The following is a 21,064-nucleotide window of genomic DNA, read 5'->3' as shown; positions in this document are numbered from 1 at the left end:
GGGGTGGGGGGGGGGTCATCATAAGTAGAAAACAATAACACCTTGACCTTGACAACAATAACCTACATCAATTCATTTCCTTCCCCCCACTTTCCAAATTTTGCATTATATAACACATTGGCTCCCAATCTTTATATTTTATACTGTGGTAATGATGAATAAATATCTCCTTTTAATTCCGATTCTCGCACCTTTCTCGTTTCTTACGGAACCCAACTCAGCCATTTAATCAAGATGAAATATCAAGTCAGACCAAATGTTGCTAAAACATTTCAGAGAAATATTAAAATGGAAATGAAGGGATGATTGGTGGATTAGTCATGGTGACAACAGCTGGTGTTGCGTGTGAAGTGATCAACAGTTGATATACGTAAGCTGGTCCTCAGTCAGCAGGCCAACTGTACTTAAAACATATCATACATGTACCGGTGTGGCTGATTATAAGGCCCTACTTGCTTTTTTATCATTTTTACTTTGTCACTGGATCTTGTTAAACACAGTCCGATACTGATCCGAAAGTGATGCTGGAATTCACTATCCGACAATTTGAGACTGCTCAACAAAAACTTGTGTTTTAGGCCCATCTTCTTATGCCAGAGACCCCTAAGCACACACAAACAGTACTTCAGGTCAAACAAGTTCAATAGTGTCTTACTAGACTTTAAACTTTTCAGTAATATGGTATTGACTATGGAGGCGCAGTCTTTCGGCTATCTTTGTTTGTTCTTGGTTTGTTCTAGAAGTAAGGGTGTCAATTAACAGGAACAAACAAGAACGTGTTCTGGATTGAGTGTGAAAATAACTTCTCGTTCTTGCCCAAAAGACACCCAAAGTTAAAGAGCTACAAAATAAGTGACAACGCTCAGTTTAACCGAATTAAGTGGTACCTGTTCACCTCATTGTTTGACATGCACACTAAAACACTAATATTGAGACACGGTAGTCTAGTTGTAGCACGCCGGGCTCGTGACCGAAGGGTTGCGAGCTCGAGTAAAGTCACGGCACTGTGTTGTATCCTTGAGCAAGATACTTTAGTGTCTACTCAGCTGTAAATGAGTACGTATTTGGGCAGTGCTAGACGTGTTGAATGCTAGCTGTGCATGAGCGCTGAAATGGCAGCACTGGCTGTATGTTCCCCTGGGAACCGCTTTGAGACGACCTACGAACTAGGTTGTGATAAAGCGGTATATAAGAACCTCAAATAATAATTATTATTATTATTAAAACTGAGCTATGCTTAAAAGCAATATTATATGTTAACAAGGACAGCTTAAGTAACATCAGAAGATAAGTAACTCATTTGATGTATTTCTAATACACCTGTATAGCAAATGTTAGTTTCATAAGTAAAATTTGAGCTATAGAAATTTAATGTCTACAATCAACAGTGTGTCACATACAGTATGATAATGTGCTAATTCTCATTCAATGAAAAGCCTCCTAAATTGTACATGTCTTTCAAGATAAGAAATAAAAGAAGTGACATCAGAACATATGTTGTTTATGTGATTATATTAACCCTTTCATCCCTATGTAACTTTAGTAAACTTTTCCATGCATTGATCTGGACAAGTCCATTATGGTCTGCAGTGGTTTCATTCCACAAAAATTTGAATATTGCATCTTATACAAATTTCAAAAGGAATTGGGCAACAGGCGTAATGCCTATACAAGCACTCTCCTACGGAATGGACAATGTATATTATAATATATATATTGTGAAATAATTTTAAAAGTTTTTTTTACATCTAGGACAGAAGTCATAGACCAGAGTCTGCAGTGGTAAAAGGGTTAACCACACTGTGCCATTACATACATATAATAATAACCCTACCGAGTTTAGATGTATTCATATCAGCTTTGAATGCAATGGGCCATGTATGGGTTGATCACCTCATTATAATGCGTCAAAATGGTAACATCTGATACCAGACCCTCTCCCTAAATGATGTCAGTTCTATTGATTAAACAAGCATACACAATACATAACCTTATTTAAACTTAATGATTATTTTGTTAAATATATTTGATGATCTACGAGATAAAAATACAAGGTATTTTAAAAATAGTTAATATAGGTTTTAAAAATAGTAAATATAAGTGATGAACAGCTCTCAGTTGGCAATCATGTATCTAAATCCACCAAAACTATTTAAATGTTATCTGCCAAATCTGTAAGCAAGTTATCAAAAATCAAAATGTAAATAGAGTTTTATATTTATGTGGATCTTCATGTCTAACTAGATAATCTTTACTGTCCTAGTAAAATCTGATATATATCTTTAAACATAGCATGTAAAAGTATATTTGTATAAAAACATCTATATTTGATATACTATAGTCACACAAAAATATACATTGTACTCTAGGAAGAACCACGCCCATATGGTCGGGTAATTGACATGCTCTTGTCAATTTTAGATGTGTACATGTTTATTGTTAATAAAGATTGAAATTAAGATTTAATTAAACTTAATAAAAGAAGTATACATATGTATTAAAACTTATTTTGATTTTGTTTTGGTGAAACTTCACAAGTTTTACATAGGGTAAGAAAACACTGTTACTTTTAAAACCAGATCCTAAGGTCACTGACCTTGTTTCTCCATCAGTTTCAGCAGAACCATTGATTGATTGATTGATCGATTGATAGGTTTAACATCCACTTCACTACCAAACTAATTGAGTAGTTCGGTTATCCAGCAGACAAGACCAGCAGAGCTGAAATGCAATACTTATATAGCATGCTAAAAATAGCCATACAGTCATAAAGCACTTGACCTCATCACCATCTCCTAATGGTCAGCTTCCGCTCATATAAACAATATGTTAAATAGGTGTTTTACCTTAAAATTAAATGATACATAAGCAAGAGGCCCAATGGGCCTGCATCGCTCATCTTGTATTAATCTCACACTTGTAACTTTAAAAGTGATCCAAGATAAAGCTAAAGGCAAAATATCAGTATTTATGACTATAAGTCATTCAAAAGAACTTGTTAGAAGATTTTAAAACATTTGACCCCTGTGACCTTGAAAGCCAAACAAGGTCATTACATTGAACAAAGTTTACAGCCCTTTATCTCAGCATACAACTTGCCAAATATAACCACCCTAGTCCTTTTGTTTATTGAGATTAGGTCATAAAAAGGTTTATATATATTTGACCAAATGTGACCTTGAAAGTGGGTCAAGGTCATTCAAACGACTTGATAGCTCTTCATTCAAGCATGCTACTGGCCAAATATCAACATTCTGGGCCTCTTGGCTATTCAGAAGAAGTCGTTTCAGGTTGTAAACAAATTTGAACCCTGTGACCTTGAATATAAGTCAAGGTCATTCATTTTAACAAACTTGGTAGCTCTTTATCCAATCAAGTTACTGGCCAGATATCAACATTCTAGGCCTTATGTTTATTCAGATGAAGTTTTTAAAGATTTAAACATATTTGACACCTGTGACCTTGAATATAAGTTAAGGTCATTCATTTTTAACAAACTTCGTAGCCCTTTATCATAGCATGCTACTGGCCAAATATCATCATCCTGGGCCTTTTGGTTATTCAGAAGAAATTGTTTAAAGATTTTGAACATATTTGATCCCTGTGACCAGATATCAACATTCTATGAGTTGTTTAAAGTTTTTTTAAGACAATTGACCCCTGTGAGCTTAAATACAGGTGATGGTCATTTATTTGAACAAACTTGGTAGCTGTTCATCAGAGTTTGCTGCTGGCCAAATATCATCACCCTAGGGCTTTTGGTTATTAAGAAGAAGTTGTTTACAAGAGCTCACCTGTTTCTTTTGTTATATGAAATTGACATATAGGTACTTCAGATCAAATTTGGTAACTGGAACACAACACATTTTCACATCTCTTTATTGAAATTAATTTTTAAAGCTTTTAACCCATGTTGACCTTGGACTCTGGCTAGCACTTAAAGTTGACCTTTGATCTCATTACTGTAATAAAGAAAACAATTAACACTGCTGGTCTACATTACATACCCAAATATCATGACTCTAGTCCAAATGGTTCTTAGGATGTTCTTGTGATGTGTGGTTGCATATCCTCTTTAACTTCCTTTAAAGCATCAAACTTCCTTATGCAGTGATAACACCGGACTCGTCATGTGAATTCAGTTATCAATGTGAACTGACTCACAATTCACACGCTTACACACACGCTTACGTAGTTTAGCCAAATCAAAGGCAATTTTTATTGCCAACTCTTACATATTTGCACATTTTTGTACATACGCTTCACTGGTCATCTGTCTAAAGAAGATGATAGTGTACATATCGTGCTTAAAAGTCATCAAATCGCCACACGTAAACCCTTGCTTGATTCTGCGGCATGAACCTTTCTGAAATCCGTACTTATATGTACACTTACCAACTCAAAGAAAATATTTAAAAACTAATTGGTGCATTTTTCATGACAACAGCAATGAAACAGCCCTTTTTAAGGTCTCGCTGACGTGACCCTGCAGAGGTCACATTCTTATTCTTTATTTATACAAATTCCGATTCTCCTCTTCCCAACATATTCTTTACAACATTCGTGTGACAGCGGTCACTCCTGACTTTCAGTACTTTGATATTTAGTTGAAAGATCAGGGGGTAAGAGAAAAGAAGTTCCGTAAAGTCGGCATATCCAGTGAATCCTCCTTACAAAATTTACATGCAAGAAAGATGGATCCCTGAAGAAATTTTCAAACGTAAAAATTTGATGGAACCCGAGTTTCATCATGCTTATCCTGTCACTTAAAAAGAAAAACATAGAAATCAAAATGGGATAATTTTATGACAAAAACTAGTAAAACTGTATAGTTTGCATTTAAATGACATCAAACTTGTTTTTTTTTTTATATATCATTGGAAAGGTTATTAAAAATGCCATTTAACAGTGGAAGCAGATTTTCATTTTGTTATGTGTGTTTTCGAAATATGTTGCATGAATGGAACATGGGATCTTGAGTGTCCTGAAAATCAATGTAGGGGGCGCTGCAGTCACAAATTTGTTCTATTTGAGGAATGAATATTGTTTTGATACATTTGTATGTATTTCATGCCAATTAATAAATTTATGCTAAAAAATATGAAACCGGTCGTGGGCCACCATGCAACACCTCCTTTAGAGACCAGGAGGAACTGAGTTACTTACGGAAATCTACACAAAAAAATCAGAAATCTTTGTAAAAGACTTTTTGAAAACATCCAATAAAGGACATCAACTGTCGAAATCCAAGAGATCTTGCTTTTTCTGATCAGCCTAAAAATGAAACAACTAAAGGCTGAGGGAAACCAAGATATGTAATTTGAGAAAGATTTGTTCAATAACAAACTTGAGCTGTCAAAACTTAAGCATGGACAACTAAATACCAAGATAAACTTTCATATGGAATCTGAGAAAGATCTGTCATTAAGTTCTTCTTGAGAAATACCAATAATAAACTTGAACAGTCAAAATCAAAGATTTTGGCAGCCATCTTGTTTTTTTCAATGAGTCTCAAAATGAAACATACAAAACTACAGACCAAAGGTAATATAGATATATAATTTGAAATTAGATTTGTCCAGTACATATCAGTACATGTACTTCTTGAGAAATATTGATAACTATAAAATGTCTGTAGGACATAAATGCCCCCACTCATGGACTGGACGGGACGGGACGGACATGGGCAACACTATATGCCCCCCATTTTATGGCAGGGCATTACAATAATTGTTTTATGATAAAGGACAGATTGGACGATGGACCGCAAAGGGGGATTTGAACACCCCACCATCTGATGATGAAGGGCTTAATCAAATTTAATATGTTGCCCGTTATATGTATTTTTGAGATTACGTGTGTGATGCAGGAGTCCCTTATCACATTTAAGCATGACCTAGTTTCAGAGCATGTGTAAAACAGGATGGGCACCATTCCAATTTTTTAAAAGGTGCTTTGTCACTGTTGCATTTTCAGTCGGTTGATCTGGAAAAAACTTAAGGTAATAGGATTGTGTCGCCATTTCTCAGTGGAATTTATTCAAATTTTATAGTTATATTGCTCTGAAGCAAAAACAATTTTCTGCCACAAAAAAAATATAGGTTGTCAGAATTTTAAGGATTTTAAATGGAAATTTATGTAAAAAGGAGTGAATTTTGAAAAAAATATATTGAAACACACAATTTTTTGCAAAATAATGTCAATAAAAATGATACTTACATAGATAAATATTGCATTAATGTGTATCAATTTCATAAATGCTGAAATTGTGTAAAATTAATTATCTATAAACGATTAAAAATTGAAATTTTATAATACACCCATATAACACATAGTAATTGCATGCAAGAGTTATCGTTCTTGAAAAACTTCACAGTAGTGAAATAGGTAGCCGGTTTCCTGAAGTACAAAAAAATGGACACATGTGACTCATTGATTAAAAAACAACTGAATTAATGCCTGGATTGCTTTGCAATACTTTAATATTGAAAGAACACACTATTCTGTCAATAATAAGCATACAATATTCATCACTTTAATATTAAACATTAGATTATGCGGAAATTGTGATACTGTCTCCCTACATTGGATTTTCAACTAGGGATGTACTTCCTATTTCCGTTTAGCAATACACTCCTATGACCCTAAGGAACCCTGTCCCACTGTTATCTAGCTTTAATTTAACCTACCCTTTATTTTATTTCCAATATAACATTAGTACATTTTGGGGTCACGGTGGCCAAGTGGTTAAGGCGTCCGACAGTCTGCTACATGTTCCACTAGCCCTCCACCTCTGGGTCGCGGGTTTCGAGGCCTACTTTGGGCAGTTGCCAGGTACTGGCCATTGGTCGGTGATTTTTCTCTGAGAACTCCTGCTTTTCTCCACCACCAAAACCTGGCACTTCCTTAAATAACCATATCTGTTAAAAGGACGTAAAACACAAACAAACTAAAACATTTGGGCCAGGGTACTAATCTGTGAAGCAGGTAGCTCAGTTGTTAGAGAGAAACTATAACAATCTTAGGTCCAAGGTTCAAATAAAAATAACACTGTTATGAGGTCACAGCTATATGTAACACTGTTATGAGGTCACAGCTATATGTAACACTGTTATGACGTCACTGCTATATGTAACACTGTTATGACCACACTGCTATATGTAACACTGTTATGATGTCACTGCTATATGTAACACTGTTATGAGGTCACTGCTATATGTAACACTGTTATAAAGTCACTGCTATATATGTAACACTGTTATGATGTCACTTCTATATGTAACACTGTTACGAGGTCACTGCTATATGTAACACTGTTACGAGACCACTGCTATATGTAACACTGTTACGAGGCCACTGCTATATGTAACACTGTTACAAGGCCACTGCTATATGTAACACTGTTACGAGGCCACTGCTATATGTAACACTGTTACGAGACCACTGCTATATGTAACACTGTTACGAGGCCACTGCTATATGTAACACTGTTACAAGGCCACTGCTATATGTAACACTGTTACGAGGCCACTGCTATATGTAACACTGTTACAAGGCCACTGCTATATGTAACACTGTTACGAGGCCACTGCTATATGTAACACTGTTACGAGACCACTGCTATATGTAACACTGTTATGAGGTCACTTCTATCATGTTACACTGTTATGAGGTCACTGCTATATGTAACACTGTTACAAATTCACTGCTATCATGTAACACTGCTATGACGTCACTGATATATGTAACACTGTTATGATGTCACTGCTATCATGTAACACTGTTATAAGGCCACTGCTATATGTAACACTGTTATGAGGTCACTTCTATCATGTTACACTGTTATGAGGTCACTGCTATATGTAACACTGTTATGACGTCACTGCAATATGTAACACTGTTATGAGGTCACTGCTATATGTAACACTGTTACGAATTCACTGCTATCATGTAACACTGCTATGATGTCACTGATATATGTAACACTGTTATGAGGTCACTGCTATCATGTTACACTGTTATGAGGTCACTGCTATATGTAACACTGTTACAAATTCACTGCTATCATGTAACACTGCTATGACGTCACTGATATATGTAACACTGTTATGATGTCACTGCTATCATGTAACACTGTTATGAGGCCACTGCTATATGTAACACTGTTATGAGGCCACTGCTATATGTAACACTGTTATGAGGCCACTGCTATATGTAACACTGTTATGAGGCCACTGCTATATGTAACACTGTTATGAGGTCACTTCTATCATGTTACACTGTTATGAGGTCACTGCTATATGTAACACTGTTATGAGGGCACTGCTATATGTAACACTGTTATTAGGTCACTGCTATATGTAACACTGTTATGAGGTCACTGCTAACATGTTACACTGTTATGAGGTCACTGCTATATGTAACACTGTTATTAGGTCACTGCTATATGTAACACTGTTATGAGGTCACTGCTATATATACCACTGTTATGAGGTCACTGCTATATGTAACACTGTTACAAATTCACTGCTATCATGTAACACTGCTATGACGTCCCTGATATATGTAACACTGTTATGATGTCACTGCTATCATGTAACACTGTTATAAGGCCACTGCTATATGTAACACTGTTATGAGGTCACTGCTATATGTAACACTGTTATGACCACACTGCTATATGTAACACTGTTATGACGTCACAATTAAAGCTACTATACGATCCATTGTCTCATGGTGATCCAGTCAAGGTAGAAAATAAGAGATTGTGACGTATTTCAGTATGATAATGAAAAACAATTATTCCGTTACATAACACATTGTTTTAATAATGTCCTGCTCCATCTTTACCTTTTGGGATTGTCTATATAAAGATGGTTATCTTCAGTAAAGTTCAGTGGAAATCCACCAGCTTCTATGGCTGATACAACGTCATTGGATGTCATATTTCAATCACAACAATATCATTAGATGTCAAGAAAGATTTTGGTCTTTCTTACAATTACTTGTTTCTCACAAGGTACAATTACAACAATATCATGGGAAATGACCTGAAAGATTTCTCTTCCTTACAACACCATCTAACTGCCTTCTTACCCTCAGTATTTCTGTCTTGGACATAGATGGATGAGACAAATATATGTATTTTATTTATTGTGGAAACCTTTTGGAAAGAAGATAAATATCACAGCATGTTAAGGAAAGATTTTTAATCTTGTAACTTAAAGAAATAGCATGTTAAACTTTTTTTATCTTTCTTCCAAAAAATCATCATGTACATCGGGCACTTGAATTGGTGAATTACTACGTATTCACTTGAATTAGTAGATTACTATGTATTCACTTGGATTTGTGAATTAAAATATATTCATATGAATTTGTGAATTACTTTTTGAAATATGTATTCACAAAATCCAATGTTAAAATTAGTGAATATTTGGTAGGCGGGTGAAACACAAATATTTGGTAGACTAGTAACTAAAAATCAACATTAAATATGTATATCTCTTGTGATCCATGAAGCGTTAATTACAGCACCCAATGTGAATCACATGTGGACTGTCATCAAGGCATTAAAACAAGGCTATAGTAAGCTATATTGCAATACCAATATAATAGGTTTAGGAAATGTCCTCAAATCAGTTGAACTTTATATCACTTGTCCTTGACCTCTATTTGTCCTTGACCACTATCTCACAGCTGCCATTGATATCGACAATCTCCTTCGAGTCAAAGCTGGCAACAAGTGTTCTGATGCCAGGTTTGGCAGCGGTCATTTCCATTTCATATGTGAAGGTCTTCTTAGCTTCAACGGAGCTGTAATTAGGGAAATATATATTTACAATGAGGTAATCTTTGACCCCTGTAATTAGGGAAATATATATTTACAATGAGGTGAACTTTGACCCCTGTAATTAGGGAAATATATATCTACAATGAGGTAAACCCTGACCCCTGTAGTTAAGGGAACATCTATTTACAATGAGGTGAACTTTGACCCCTGTAATTAGGGAAATATATATTTACAATGAGGTATACTTTGACCCCTGTAATTAGGGAAATATATATTTACAATGAGGTAAACTTTGACCCCTGTAATTAGGGAAATATATATTTACAATGAGGTGAACTTTGACCCCTGTAACTAGGAAAATATACATTTACAATGAGGTGAACTTTGACCCCTGTAGTTAAGGGAACATATATATTTACAATGAGGTGAACTTTGACCCCTGTAATTAGGGAAATATATATTTACAATGTGATAAACTTTGACCCCAGACAGCTGTTAGGGAGATACATATTTATTATGAGGAGTATAGTAAACTTTTTTTTATATGATTCTTGTTATTTTCTGGGAAAAAAAATCAATATTACAAAATTTCCTATAGTATAATAAACTTTGACCCCCTTCCCTACATAACTCCTAAGTAGTACAAATGAAATGTTCAGTGAAAAATGACCAGTCTCCACAGTTGGACTTTTTTTTTTTGATAATTCAGTATGATATTTGCCGTCCTGAAATTCTTTCAAAAACTCTTTATTTTCAAATGTACAATCTCTTCTTACTACCTTAGTATTGGTGATCATAAATCTAATATTTTGTATACTAAGCTTAGACATTGATGTAGTTCTCTAAGATATGATACATACAGGATTAACCTTGTTCATAGTCCAGTCTGCAAGTTTGTGAGAAAGCTTATCACCTTTTTTTCCGAGTCTCAACTTTTCACCAACAAAGTCTGTTCCAGAGTTTGAATGTGTTAAATATTGACTTTAATTTGGAACATATCTTGTTTGGCAGTTGTCAGTTTTCATTGGACATTCACTTACAAGTTTTTACACACGTGTATAACTTCTTAAAATTCAGCGATCTATTTCAATTGTGGATGGGTGTATCTCAAAGTTAGAACAATTACATATCTGACATTATAGTCGTGTATACTATACTTGCTAGTGATATACTTATATCAACTAGGTTTGACTGATCCACCCTCACCATCCCCTACCCTAATTATGTCCTACTTTCCACCTCCCTACCTTCCAGTCACCATCCCCTACCCTAATTATGTCCAACTTTCCACCTCTCTACCTTCCAATTACCATCCTCTATCAGTTGTACAAAATAGTTACCTTATCAAAGAATATTGATTTATAAAATATATGCAAATATAGATGCTGTTTATGGAGAGGACTATTATAAGTTGTAAAACTTGTTGTCGGAAGCTTTTGAATATTTTGATCAATAAAATATGTTTAAACTAAAAAAATGACCACTGGGTACATAATGACGAGCTGTATAGAGCAAACTTCAACTTAAAAACTATAAAATTTACAAATAAATTGTACAACACATACACATAGCATACAATTACAATAGATATGTAATAAGAATAGGAGCTTTATGGAGAGTCTACCTCTGTTTGATGTTTTTTGGTTTCTGCAGTCCTGGTCCGTCGAACTCCAAACTACAAATAGTCAGGAGGATTGGCAGAGGATTCTTGAATGTCACCTTCACCTTGAACGCTTCACCCACTTTGACCTCCGCAGGGGCCTACACGACATCATAATACATTGTTTACTAAGAAAAAAATACTTAACTTTCATGTCCTGTTCCGACAATCAAACGTATTAATTTTTCAGCTAGTCATATTTTAGATTATTTTACTCACCACATCACATTACTCCATAACCGTTTCTTTTTCTTTAATGACCATAATTGCTAGCTGTATGTTTTATACCAGTGGTTGATTAACAGTCAGAAACACATACATTTCAGCTTGATTATCTTGTTAATTTCATTACCAACAAAAGCAATGGTGTCATATATATTACGACTAGACTCACATATACCTTCTGAGAATTAATGCTAACAGACTTTGATTATCAAAATTAAAAATAGCCACCTGTTGGCCATCTCAGTTTTCAGATCAGTCCCAAAATTAGGTGTGCATAACTATAAGGACCATGGGGGACCTTCTTGTAAAATTTGAGAAAGATTTCTGAGAAACGGCGCTAACAAACTTTAACTCTCAGAATTCAAGATGGCCACCTGCTGTCCATCTTGGTTTGGTTATACGATCAGTCCCAGAATTTGATATGCATAACTTGGGATAATGTTGAAACTTTAAGTAAAATTTTAGAAAGATCTTTTCAGTATTCTCTGAGAAATAGAACTAACAAATTTAAACTCTCAAAATTCAAGATGGCTGCCTTTTGGCCATCTTGGTTTTACGATCAGTCCCAGAATTTGATATGTGTAACATGGGACCATAGGGAACCTTCATGCCAAGTTTGAGAAAATTACCTCCGGTAATTTCTTGGAAATAGCGTCAACAAGAATTGTCTAAGGACGGAAAAAGGTGATTTGAATGGCCCACTATCATCTGATGATGAAGGGCTTTTTATGTGATGCAAACTGGCTCATATATGTAAAGTTAGACCCTTGGCATAAACTTCAGAGTGTCATAGCTAGTTTGGAGTTTGAATGTGATTTAAATTTGTCATAATGTTTTGAGTAATTGCTGCATTCTTTCAGCAAATAGTGAATTTTACATTTTACACAGGTGAAAAGCCGAGCACAATTAACAATAACAATAAATAAATTAAAACACACCTCCGAAGTAATTTTTCATTTTAGAAAAATTAAACTTTAATATTTGGTTTTATAATATGACATTACCTGATGGTGAAATGAGATTGCTGCTTCTTATGGTACAAAATAAACCCCAATCTTATACGAACATTCAGGAATAAGTGTGAACAACACGGCAAATCAGAGGACCAAACATGTAAATGTTGACGTTTGGAATAGATTGGCCGTGTTGTTCGCACTTATTCCTGGATTTTTACTCACTACAAGAAGTGAACTCTGTATACCGATGTGGTATCCATAGTACTTAATCGACCAAGAAATTGAAGAAACTTCAGTTATCTAGGTCGTTGTGTCTCCACCCCCCTTTATGTGATTACACAAACATTGGTTAATAACCTATACAGTCTCACCTCTAACTCTAGGTCAGGTTTGATAAGTCGGAAGTCGTCGTCCAACGAAGCTGATTGATTTGTCTCCTTCACCGTACAGACACACAATGTTTTAAAGTAGCAGCCCTCAATGGTCTTCTTGTTATACTCCTCAAATTCGATATACATCTTCTTGGACACCTCTGTAGTAACATGGTTTAAGCAAGCAAAAAATGAATATTTTGTATAAATGCAACATCTCTGCACTTTATGGTAAAGAGTTATCTCCCCTGTACCACTGACTTGCACAGTGATATCAGTATGCAAGATGCTTCCAATTTTTCATTTTACTATAAATTATAATATTAATACATATAAATGCATTTCTTCGTGCATCTCTTACAGGAGAGAACTGATATAGGCATAGCCTGTTGTTCAATCCCTTTCATATACCATCTAGAATAAAGTATGTTGTAATGAAATTTACCTGCAGTGTTATTTTTCACATATCTGAACCAATATCACTTACGAATACAAGTGCTTCCTACCAAATTTGATTGTACTTTCTTGAGAAGTTGTTTAAAGTGAAGTTTACAAATCAGGGAGGACAACAGATTGTACCAGTTTAGTGGTACATCAAATTCATGTGAGCTGAGGACCTGGGCCCGTATTCATGTAACAGTTCTCATGCTCAAGCATGGATTTTGTGCTCAAACCAACTTTCTTGAAACTCTTATTAATTCATGTCAAATGATCAAAAAGTCAAATGTAAACATTGATAACAGTATTTTGTCTTAAGTCTCTTCAATTTTTTACCAAATCATTGACGAAATAAGGCTTGTTTATAAATTTAAAACGTAAACAAGAAATTGGGCTTGAGCACAAAATCCATGCTTGAGCATGAGAACGGTTTCATGAATACGGGCCGAGAATGCATGTACACATACGCTCTGCTGGGTTAAGTGTGATGTTGATCTTCTCCGACCTGACTTGATGAGCAAACACTCCTGTGGAGTAGTAACTCTGAAGACTAAATGTTCCACTGACAGTACGGTCCTCCTTGGACATATTCTCAAACACAACCTCGGCTACAAGATCATCTCCATAATTGCCTTGTTTCTTGTCTACCACCTTCACAGAGACATCCTAGAATACACAATATGTATAGGATCCTACATGAGTTTCCATTTCATATGAGATATATGAAACGAGTCTAAGAATTTTTCAATTTAGCGAGCCTCTGGCGAGCTAAAATGAAAAGTTTGTTTCATAAATTTCATATGAAATGAAAATGAGTATAAGATCCTTTTTATTACATAATCAAGTTTTGTGGCATTTATTTGTGTAAAACGACAATTTTCATGCAACCTTGAAATGTAAAACGACGCCATTTTTACTCCAGTGCGTAAGTCTGTGACGTCATGTACTTGTCCTTGGCATGAGGTCACAATTGAAACAATTGAAACTTACAACCGATCACTGTAGGGCTGATAGGTCATATTACATGGGTTAATACGCAAACAAATATGACATGGGTATATTCACTGGATAGCACAGGACGTTATGGTGTGATGCGATAGGAAGATGTTCTGTTCATAGATTTACCAACTATTTAGTACACCAGCTATCAGTGGGTGCTATCAGACTACTAGTAGAACATTTTAGGTAAAGACCTACAGTACAATATGAACTGTATTTTACAAAAATTCCAAAACTATTTTTTCAATTTATATGTATCACTCTTGCTTGCCCAGATTTTAGGGGGGTAATGCGGGAAGAAACCAGAGTACACAGAGAAAATCAGGTGACCCCATACAAGGAATCAAACCCCGGCCAACTTGGTGAATCAGGAAAGTCACTGCACCAACTGACCACCTTTCTATCCCAAAAATAGGTTTAGACCTAATTATTAGAAACCTCTTATATAGGTATACTTGACGTGTTTTCTGATTCAACAATGTCACAGCTAAACAAAAGGGATCATAGGTTTAATTTGGAATCAGTTTGGTTTATTAACTCATCCACCCCTGAAATTTCTTAATGGACTATTCCAACCTTTGAATTGGAAGAGTTCAAATGTGTCTTCAGGGGTGAATGAGTTTAACAGCAGTAGACATGTAGCCCACATACCAACCATGAATAACAGTTTCTAACAGAAAGTCATCAGAATTAACATGCTGTAGGTAATGTTTTATTATGAAGAAATACTGACATTCACCTGTTAAATGTAAGGAGCTATGATCATCGAGTGAATTTAAACACTGCTTGTATCTAACCATGATGAGAACCATCATAAGGGGAGGTAACTTTTACGACAGGATGAAATCCTCACCCTAACCAATTTCATTAGGTCAAGAACAATGGTTACTCTGTCTCTCTGTCTCTCTCTCTCTGTTTAAACTAAAATGGTCAGTGGACAGATAACAGTCAGTGTAGGACTAAGTTCTAGCCCTGACTAAAGCTAGGGCCCATGGTAAGGGGAGAGAACCTATGGACCAGGATATAATCTCTCTCTCTGTCTGTCTGTCTCTCTCTGTCCGTCTCTCTGTCTCTCTCTCTCTGTCTCTCTCTCTGTCTCTCTCTCTCTCTCTCTCTGTCTTTCTCTCTCTCTCTCTGTCTCTCTCTATGTGTTTAAACTAAAATGTTCAGTGGACAGATAACATTCAGGGTAGGACTAAGTTCTAGCCCCGACTAAAGCTAGGGCCCATGGTAAGGAGAGAGAACCTATGGACCAGGATAAAATCGTCAACAGAAACACTGACTGCATTAAAGGAAAGACTTACCTTACTTTCTTCCATAGGTTGCTCATACAGACCAGCCAAGATTCCTGCCATGTTAGCAGTCATCACTGCAGCCCTCTCTGCTCCAGTACCTTAATAACACAAAGGTTTAAGTTCATTATAAAAGTTGATTAATTCATGATAATCAGGAGTACGTACTGCATAAGGACTGATGAGATTTTCAGCTGTCGTATGGCTTTAAGAATTTTCTTCATTTTTTCATTTTGACTTTAAGACCGGAAAGTAAAGAAATTTTAAGAGTCTCATCACATCATATTCTTCACCAATTGACAAAGTAATTATCTGGGCCCGTATTCATGAAACCGTTCTCATGCTCAAGCATGGATTCTGTGCTAAAACTATGTTTCTTGTTACTCACTTCAATCATGACAAACAATCAAAAAGTCAATTGTAAACATTGAAAACAGTATTCTGCTTTAATTTTTCTCCTTTTTCCCCCCAAATTATTGACAAAGTAAGATTTTTTGAATAATTTATGACAGGAACAAGAATTTAGGCTTGAGCACAAAATCTATGCTTGAGCATGAGAACAGTTTCATGAATACGGGCCCTGATCTTTGATATCTTATTGAAGTTTTAGGGCTTTGATCATAAAAATATTGGGTGCCACAAAAACACTCAGAATAAAATATAAAAGTTTCAGTTATCAAGAGAGGGACTAATAAAAAGTGTTGAAGACAGTACTGCTTTCTATTGGCATTTGGTTAATGTCAACATATATACATAATTTAAAAGTAGAAATAGAAACACCAAACACTAAATCTGAGATGGATATTTATTCACTATCAGGTGGTTTTAACATTGACTCTTGAATGATGCATTCATTTGAGAATTTCTAATATGCTCCCTTTCTTTTCCCATATAAGTACATTTATTGTAGTAACTTCAACCCTTTCACCTGTAGACCATAATGGACTCATCCAGATCAATGCATGGTAGAGTCTACTAAAGTTTCATAGGGTTGAAAGGGTTAAGACGTCACAATTCAAAGACGTCCCCATTTATTCACTTTGCTTATAACATCATTATTTTTGATGTTTAAGTATGTGTGCTTTATAACATCATTATTTTTGATGTTTAAGTATGTGTGCTTTATTTATGACGTCACAATTCAAATAAATGTAAATTGCATGAAGACCCCCAAGACTGGCGAAAGTACTAGAGAGATTTAATTAGTCTTTGGTGTTTTTTCTATATGTGTGCAGTTACTAGTGAAAAGAAGTCATTTTGTAGATAATTTTAATTCTTAAAGTAAATTTTGTTGACAATATTGTAACTTCATGACGTTTACACATTTAGCCATGTAGATAAATGGTAAAAATCAAAGAAATAACCAACAATGACAGTCCACATTTCCTGTTGTATAGAGATTGAATGCTATATTAATATAGATGCTAGTGAATTGATATTTACAAACTTATTACATTAGTGCTATATTAATATAGATGCTAGTGTATTGATATTTACAAACTTATTACATTAATCAAGTACCTTCTGTGAATTTGTACTGGTCTGTGACGTTTTCCCAGCGTTTGTCACTGCATGGTGGCCACCTTTCGGTAGTCTGGGCAGGTAGACACTTGGGCCTCAGGGTACTGAGGTTCTGGCCGACACTGTATATAATGACAAACATTTCTGCGTCAACTAATAGATCCAAAACTGTATATCATATCAAACAGTTTCACGTCAACCATTGCACTCCAGTATAATACATATAGGTCAAATACAAAAATTATTGAAAATAATAATTTGAGGTTCTTATATACATCTGTATCACAACCTAGTTTGTAGGTCGTCTCAAAGTGTTTCACAAATTATTATTCCTGTTTTTTTTATCCTTTGCAACCATCCAATATCTTTCTCAACTCCCTGGGGAGCATACAGTCGATGCTGCAATTTCAGCGCTAACAGCTAGCGTTCAACAATTCCAGCACAGCCCAACCACGTACTCATTTACAGCTGAGTAGACTGGAACAAGCGGAGTAAAGTATCTTGCTCAAAGAAACAACACAGTGTTGTGCCTTGACTCGAACCCGCAACCTATCGGTAACGAGCCCAGCATCCTATCACTAGACTACCGTGACTCCAACAATATCACCTACAGTGGTATGGTGTGGGAAGTGTTCACAATTAAATGTTTTCATGTAAGCACAAATAATATTGAATACCTAAACAAATAAATTATTCCATACTTTAACTTAAAGTGCTTACCCAACATTATTTGTGCATCAGCAAAAATTACAATTTTGCATTACCAAAAATATTTTTCCATATGCAAAAATATTTTATATCAAAAATTGATGCAGTTATATATATAAGCAATGGACTGTGCTGATAGGGCATTTACAGACTAAATGAATAGCACAGCTTTGCAAATAAACATCATCAACAAAGTCCAATACTTAAAGGGGCTGGTCGGGGAAAAAATGTCATATTTGCTAAAATGGCATACACATGTTTAAAATACCTTCTTATGAAATATACCGATTCAAATTTTGCTGAAATTCACTCCCTAAGAGTAAAAAATATAATTATATTAAAGAAATCCAAAATTGTCACCTGACAGTCTAAAACTCTCAATTGACCCAGATCAGTGATGTAATTTTACCGCACGCGCGTCATCAACAAGGCCAAATGTAAACATCGCGGCGAAAGAAAAAGATGCATGCAAAAGTCATGACAGGCACGAGGTATTAATACCAATATATATAACAACAACATATAGGTAGGAATGCTACACTTGCATCATACATGACCTTTGAAAACAATTATTTACGTATAGTATTGCTGTCTTGTCCGCTAGTTGAATCCGACATAGCACATGACGGCGTGCTATTGTTGTTATCACTGCCTCACTTTCGAAACAACCACGTGACATATATAAATAGATCTGCACTAAATTTACGCGGGGTTTCCCCGAGATTTCAGTGGTCAAAACTGGACATTGCAAGCAGAACTCGACCAGACATATTGCCGTGGTATAACTATTGGAAGGCCAGAGAACGCATTTAGACCCATTTATTTTGTAATTTTCCCCCCGACCAGCCCCTTTAAATACCATTTTTGAGGAATTTCCATTTTCATAGAAATCAAAAAAGGCTTATTGAAATACTTCGTTATATAGTGCATGCAAAATTTATGTTTGTTCAATGAATAAAACAGGTCTCTTTCATGGAGGGTCAGTATCCAACGTTACAGTTATGACATAATAATAATGATGACGTCAACACGTGGGGCATGACATGTACTGTCTATTTGAAAGTCATATGCATTTGATTGAGATCATCCTTGAGATTCCACTGGCTGCGCTTGTGTGATGACAAAATCAAAGGCACAAGGTTAGTTATTTAATTGGGTTCAGGTATAAAAAAACTAACCAATCACTAGACTGATACCTGCATGTCCTTCAGAGATTACAGAGGAGAGAAACCCAAGTTAAACAAGAGGCCCATGGGCCTTAACGGTCACCTGAGTTATGTAAAAACTGATGTTATCGATGTTGCTAAATGAAAAAGAAATCATTTTGTAACAAAGGTAACTTGAACTACATGTAATGCAAAAGTAGTGTGAAAGATCTTTTTCTGTCTGTTCGTTCAAAAGTTTGTGTCTTTCTGTGTATTTTCTCATTTTCTAGCTGTCTGTTTCAGTTTGCCCACACTGCATTTTCTAAACTCTCATTTTTTTCTAAACAGAAATTTCAAGTTATATCTTTTAAAAAGAATTAACAAAAATGACTATCATTATTATGTATGAATTGGGTCAAAGCTGAAGTTGTGTGTGTGAAATGTTTTATTTATTTACATCACATGTGTAATATATTATAGGAATATGTTTTGCATTACCGGTATATGAAAAACCTGGATAGTAAGCAAATAAACACTTAACTTACCCGTCACAATTGACCTGCATTTTCTTGACTTGATTTTCCGAAATCTGCCAGTAAACTTTGTCTGCATTCACCTCGGCAAAGATAAAGCGTCCGTCATAAGGCACAGTGACGTCCCCTTTTTTGATGGCCAACAGAGGGCAGGGTCCACAGCAGTAAAGCCCTGTGGTGTGAAGCACTGGTCCTTATAAACAGGTTCTATCACTGTCTACATATACTTCATACAGATACTTTATTCTGTTGTTGGTTATGGTAGGTTTTTATCAAATTGTTAACTAGAATTGTCAAGGGTCGATGGTTCGACGGCACACTATCTTTATCACTATTCCTCGTCCTACTGCAGTACACAAGTTACTTTCTGTAAAAAACTATGTTTATAATGTAAACCAAATAAACCAAAATTACAAGGGAAGATAAAAATAATCAATGAGAATTATATTCTGCTGAAAACCAGTACTGTTGAGGTCATTACCGTCACTGCTCTCCTGAGGAGTGGCATCACATGCCTGCCAGCCTCCGTATTCCTGGTCTTTAAGGTCGGGACGCGCCATCCACACATCATTCCACACATGGAAGTTCCTAAGCAGAATTGTAAGCATTTTGTATGTCGTGAACCAAAATTTATAAGTGCCATTGTAATGTGTTTCGACTCTATTCCGTCTTTGTGTATTGCAGAGTTATCTTCTCTTGTGAGCAGGTATTGATTGTTACGTCATTGGTTTTTGTGAGAAAATTACATCGCTTTCTCAAAAATTGATGGCGTTACTCTCACAAACCAATGACGTAACAATCAATACTTGCTCACAAGAGAAGATAACTCTGCAATACGAAAAGATGGAATATGTCTTTCTTTACTACATACGATAGGTTTATAACTTTACAACAGGCATTGTTTCTACTCACAACTTAATGAACTAGGATAGGAAATGATTGTTATCGTCAAATTATGAATTGTACCTAGCTATATATTTGAAAATAGAAATAATGAGCAGCAACACCACTGAATCCGGTACAAAATGTAATGTTTGATTTACTTTGTACCGGATCCAGTGGTGTTGTTGCTCATCATTTCTATTTTCATTTGCTCTGCTTTTCCTGATGAGCACTGCTGAATACCATTAAGGTATCCACCCCAGGATCCCTACCGCCACTGTGGATCTGACTTCCTTGCAGGGACGTTGGGTCTCCACCCCCCCATTGTTATAAGCTATATATATAGATTGGGATATAGGAATAACCTCCCTTCCTGGTCAGGGGAGAATTGGCCTGCTGAAGTCTACTGCATAATGATATGAGGTGACTTATATGGTCCCCAGCTGAATCATGGTGGAAATATATATGATTGTATGAGGTGACTTTAATGTGGGGGTCCTCGCCTGATTTAGGGTATATGATTACATGAGGTGAGTTATGT

General features: G+C 35.6%; 2 protein-coding genes across 2 annotated transcripts in view; both read right to left on the bottom strand.

Annotated features, from left to right (window-relative positions):
- The window catches only part of LOC110449910 (hemocyte protein-glutamine gamma-glutamyltransferase-like), a 34,390-nt gene extending 31,642 nt beyond the window's left edge, over positions 1 to 2,748 (bottom strand). The window contains exon 1 of the mRNA XM_021497071.1: positions 2,597 to 2,748. Coding sequence (XP_021352746.1) covers positions 2,597 to 2,627 — 31 coding nt within the window. The 5' untranslated portion in view covers positions 2,628 to 2,748. The remainder of the gene's footprint in view (positions 1 to 2,596) is intronic.
- A 6,054-nt stretch (positions 2,749 to 8,802) lies between these two features.
- LOC110449942 overlaps positions 8,803 to 21,064 on the bottom strand; it is a 68,285-nt gene continuing 56,023 nt past the window's right edge. The window contains exons 25-32 of the mRNA XM_021497125.1: positions 20,123 to 20,229; positions 19,654 to 19,813; positions 17,256 to 17,377; positions 15,747 to 15,835; positions 13,911 to 14,109; positions 13,006 to 13,166; positions 11,418 to 11,554; positions 8,803 to 9,816 (exon numbers count right to left, since the gene is read on the bottom strand). Of these exons, the coding sequence (XP_021352800.1) occupies positions 9,672 to 9,816; positions 11,418 to 11,554; positions 13,006 to 13,166; positions 13,911 to 14,109; positions 15,747 to 15,835; positions 17,256 to 17,377; positions 19,654 to 19,813; positions 20,123 to 20,229 (1,120 nt within the window). The 3' untranslated portion in view covers positions 8,803 to 9,671. The remainder of the gene's footprint in view (positions 9,817 to 11,417; positions 11,555 to 13,005; positions 13,167 to 13,910; positions 14,110 to 15,746; positions 15,836 to 17,255; positions 17,378 to 19,653; positions 19,814 to 20,122; positions 20,230 to 21,064) is intronic.

The sequence above is a fragment of the Mizuhopecten yessoensis genome, unplaced genomic scaffold (assembly GCF_002113885.1).
Source record: "Mizuhopecten yessoensis strain PY_sf001 unplaced genomic scaffold, ASM211388v2 scaffold4839, whole genome shotgun sequence".
NCBI classification, from domain to species: Eukaryota; Metazoa; Mollusca; class Bivalvia; order Pectinida; family Pectinidae; genus Mizuhopecten; species Mizuhopecten yessoensis.
The sequence above is the reverse complement of the archived record's forward strand: the minus strand, read 5'-3'. Positions and strand labels throughout refer to the sequence as shown.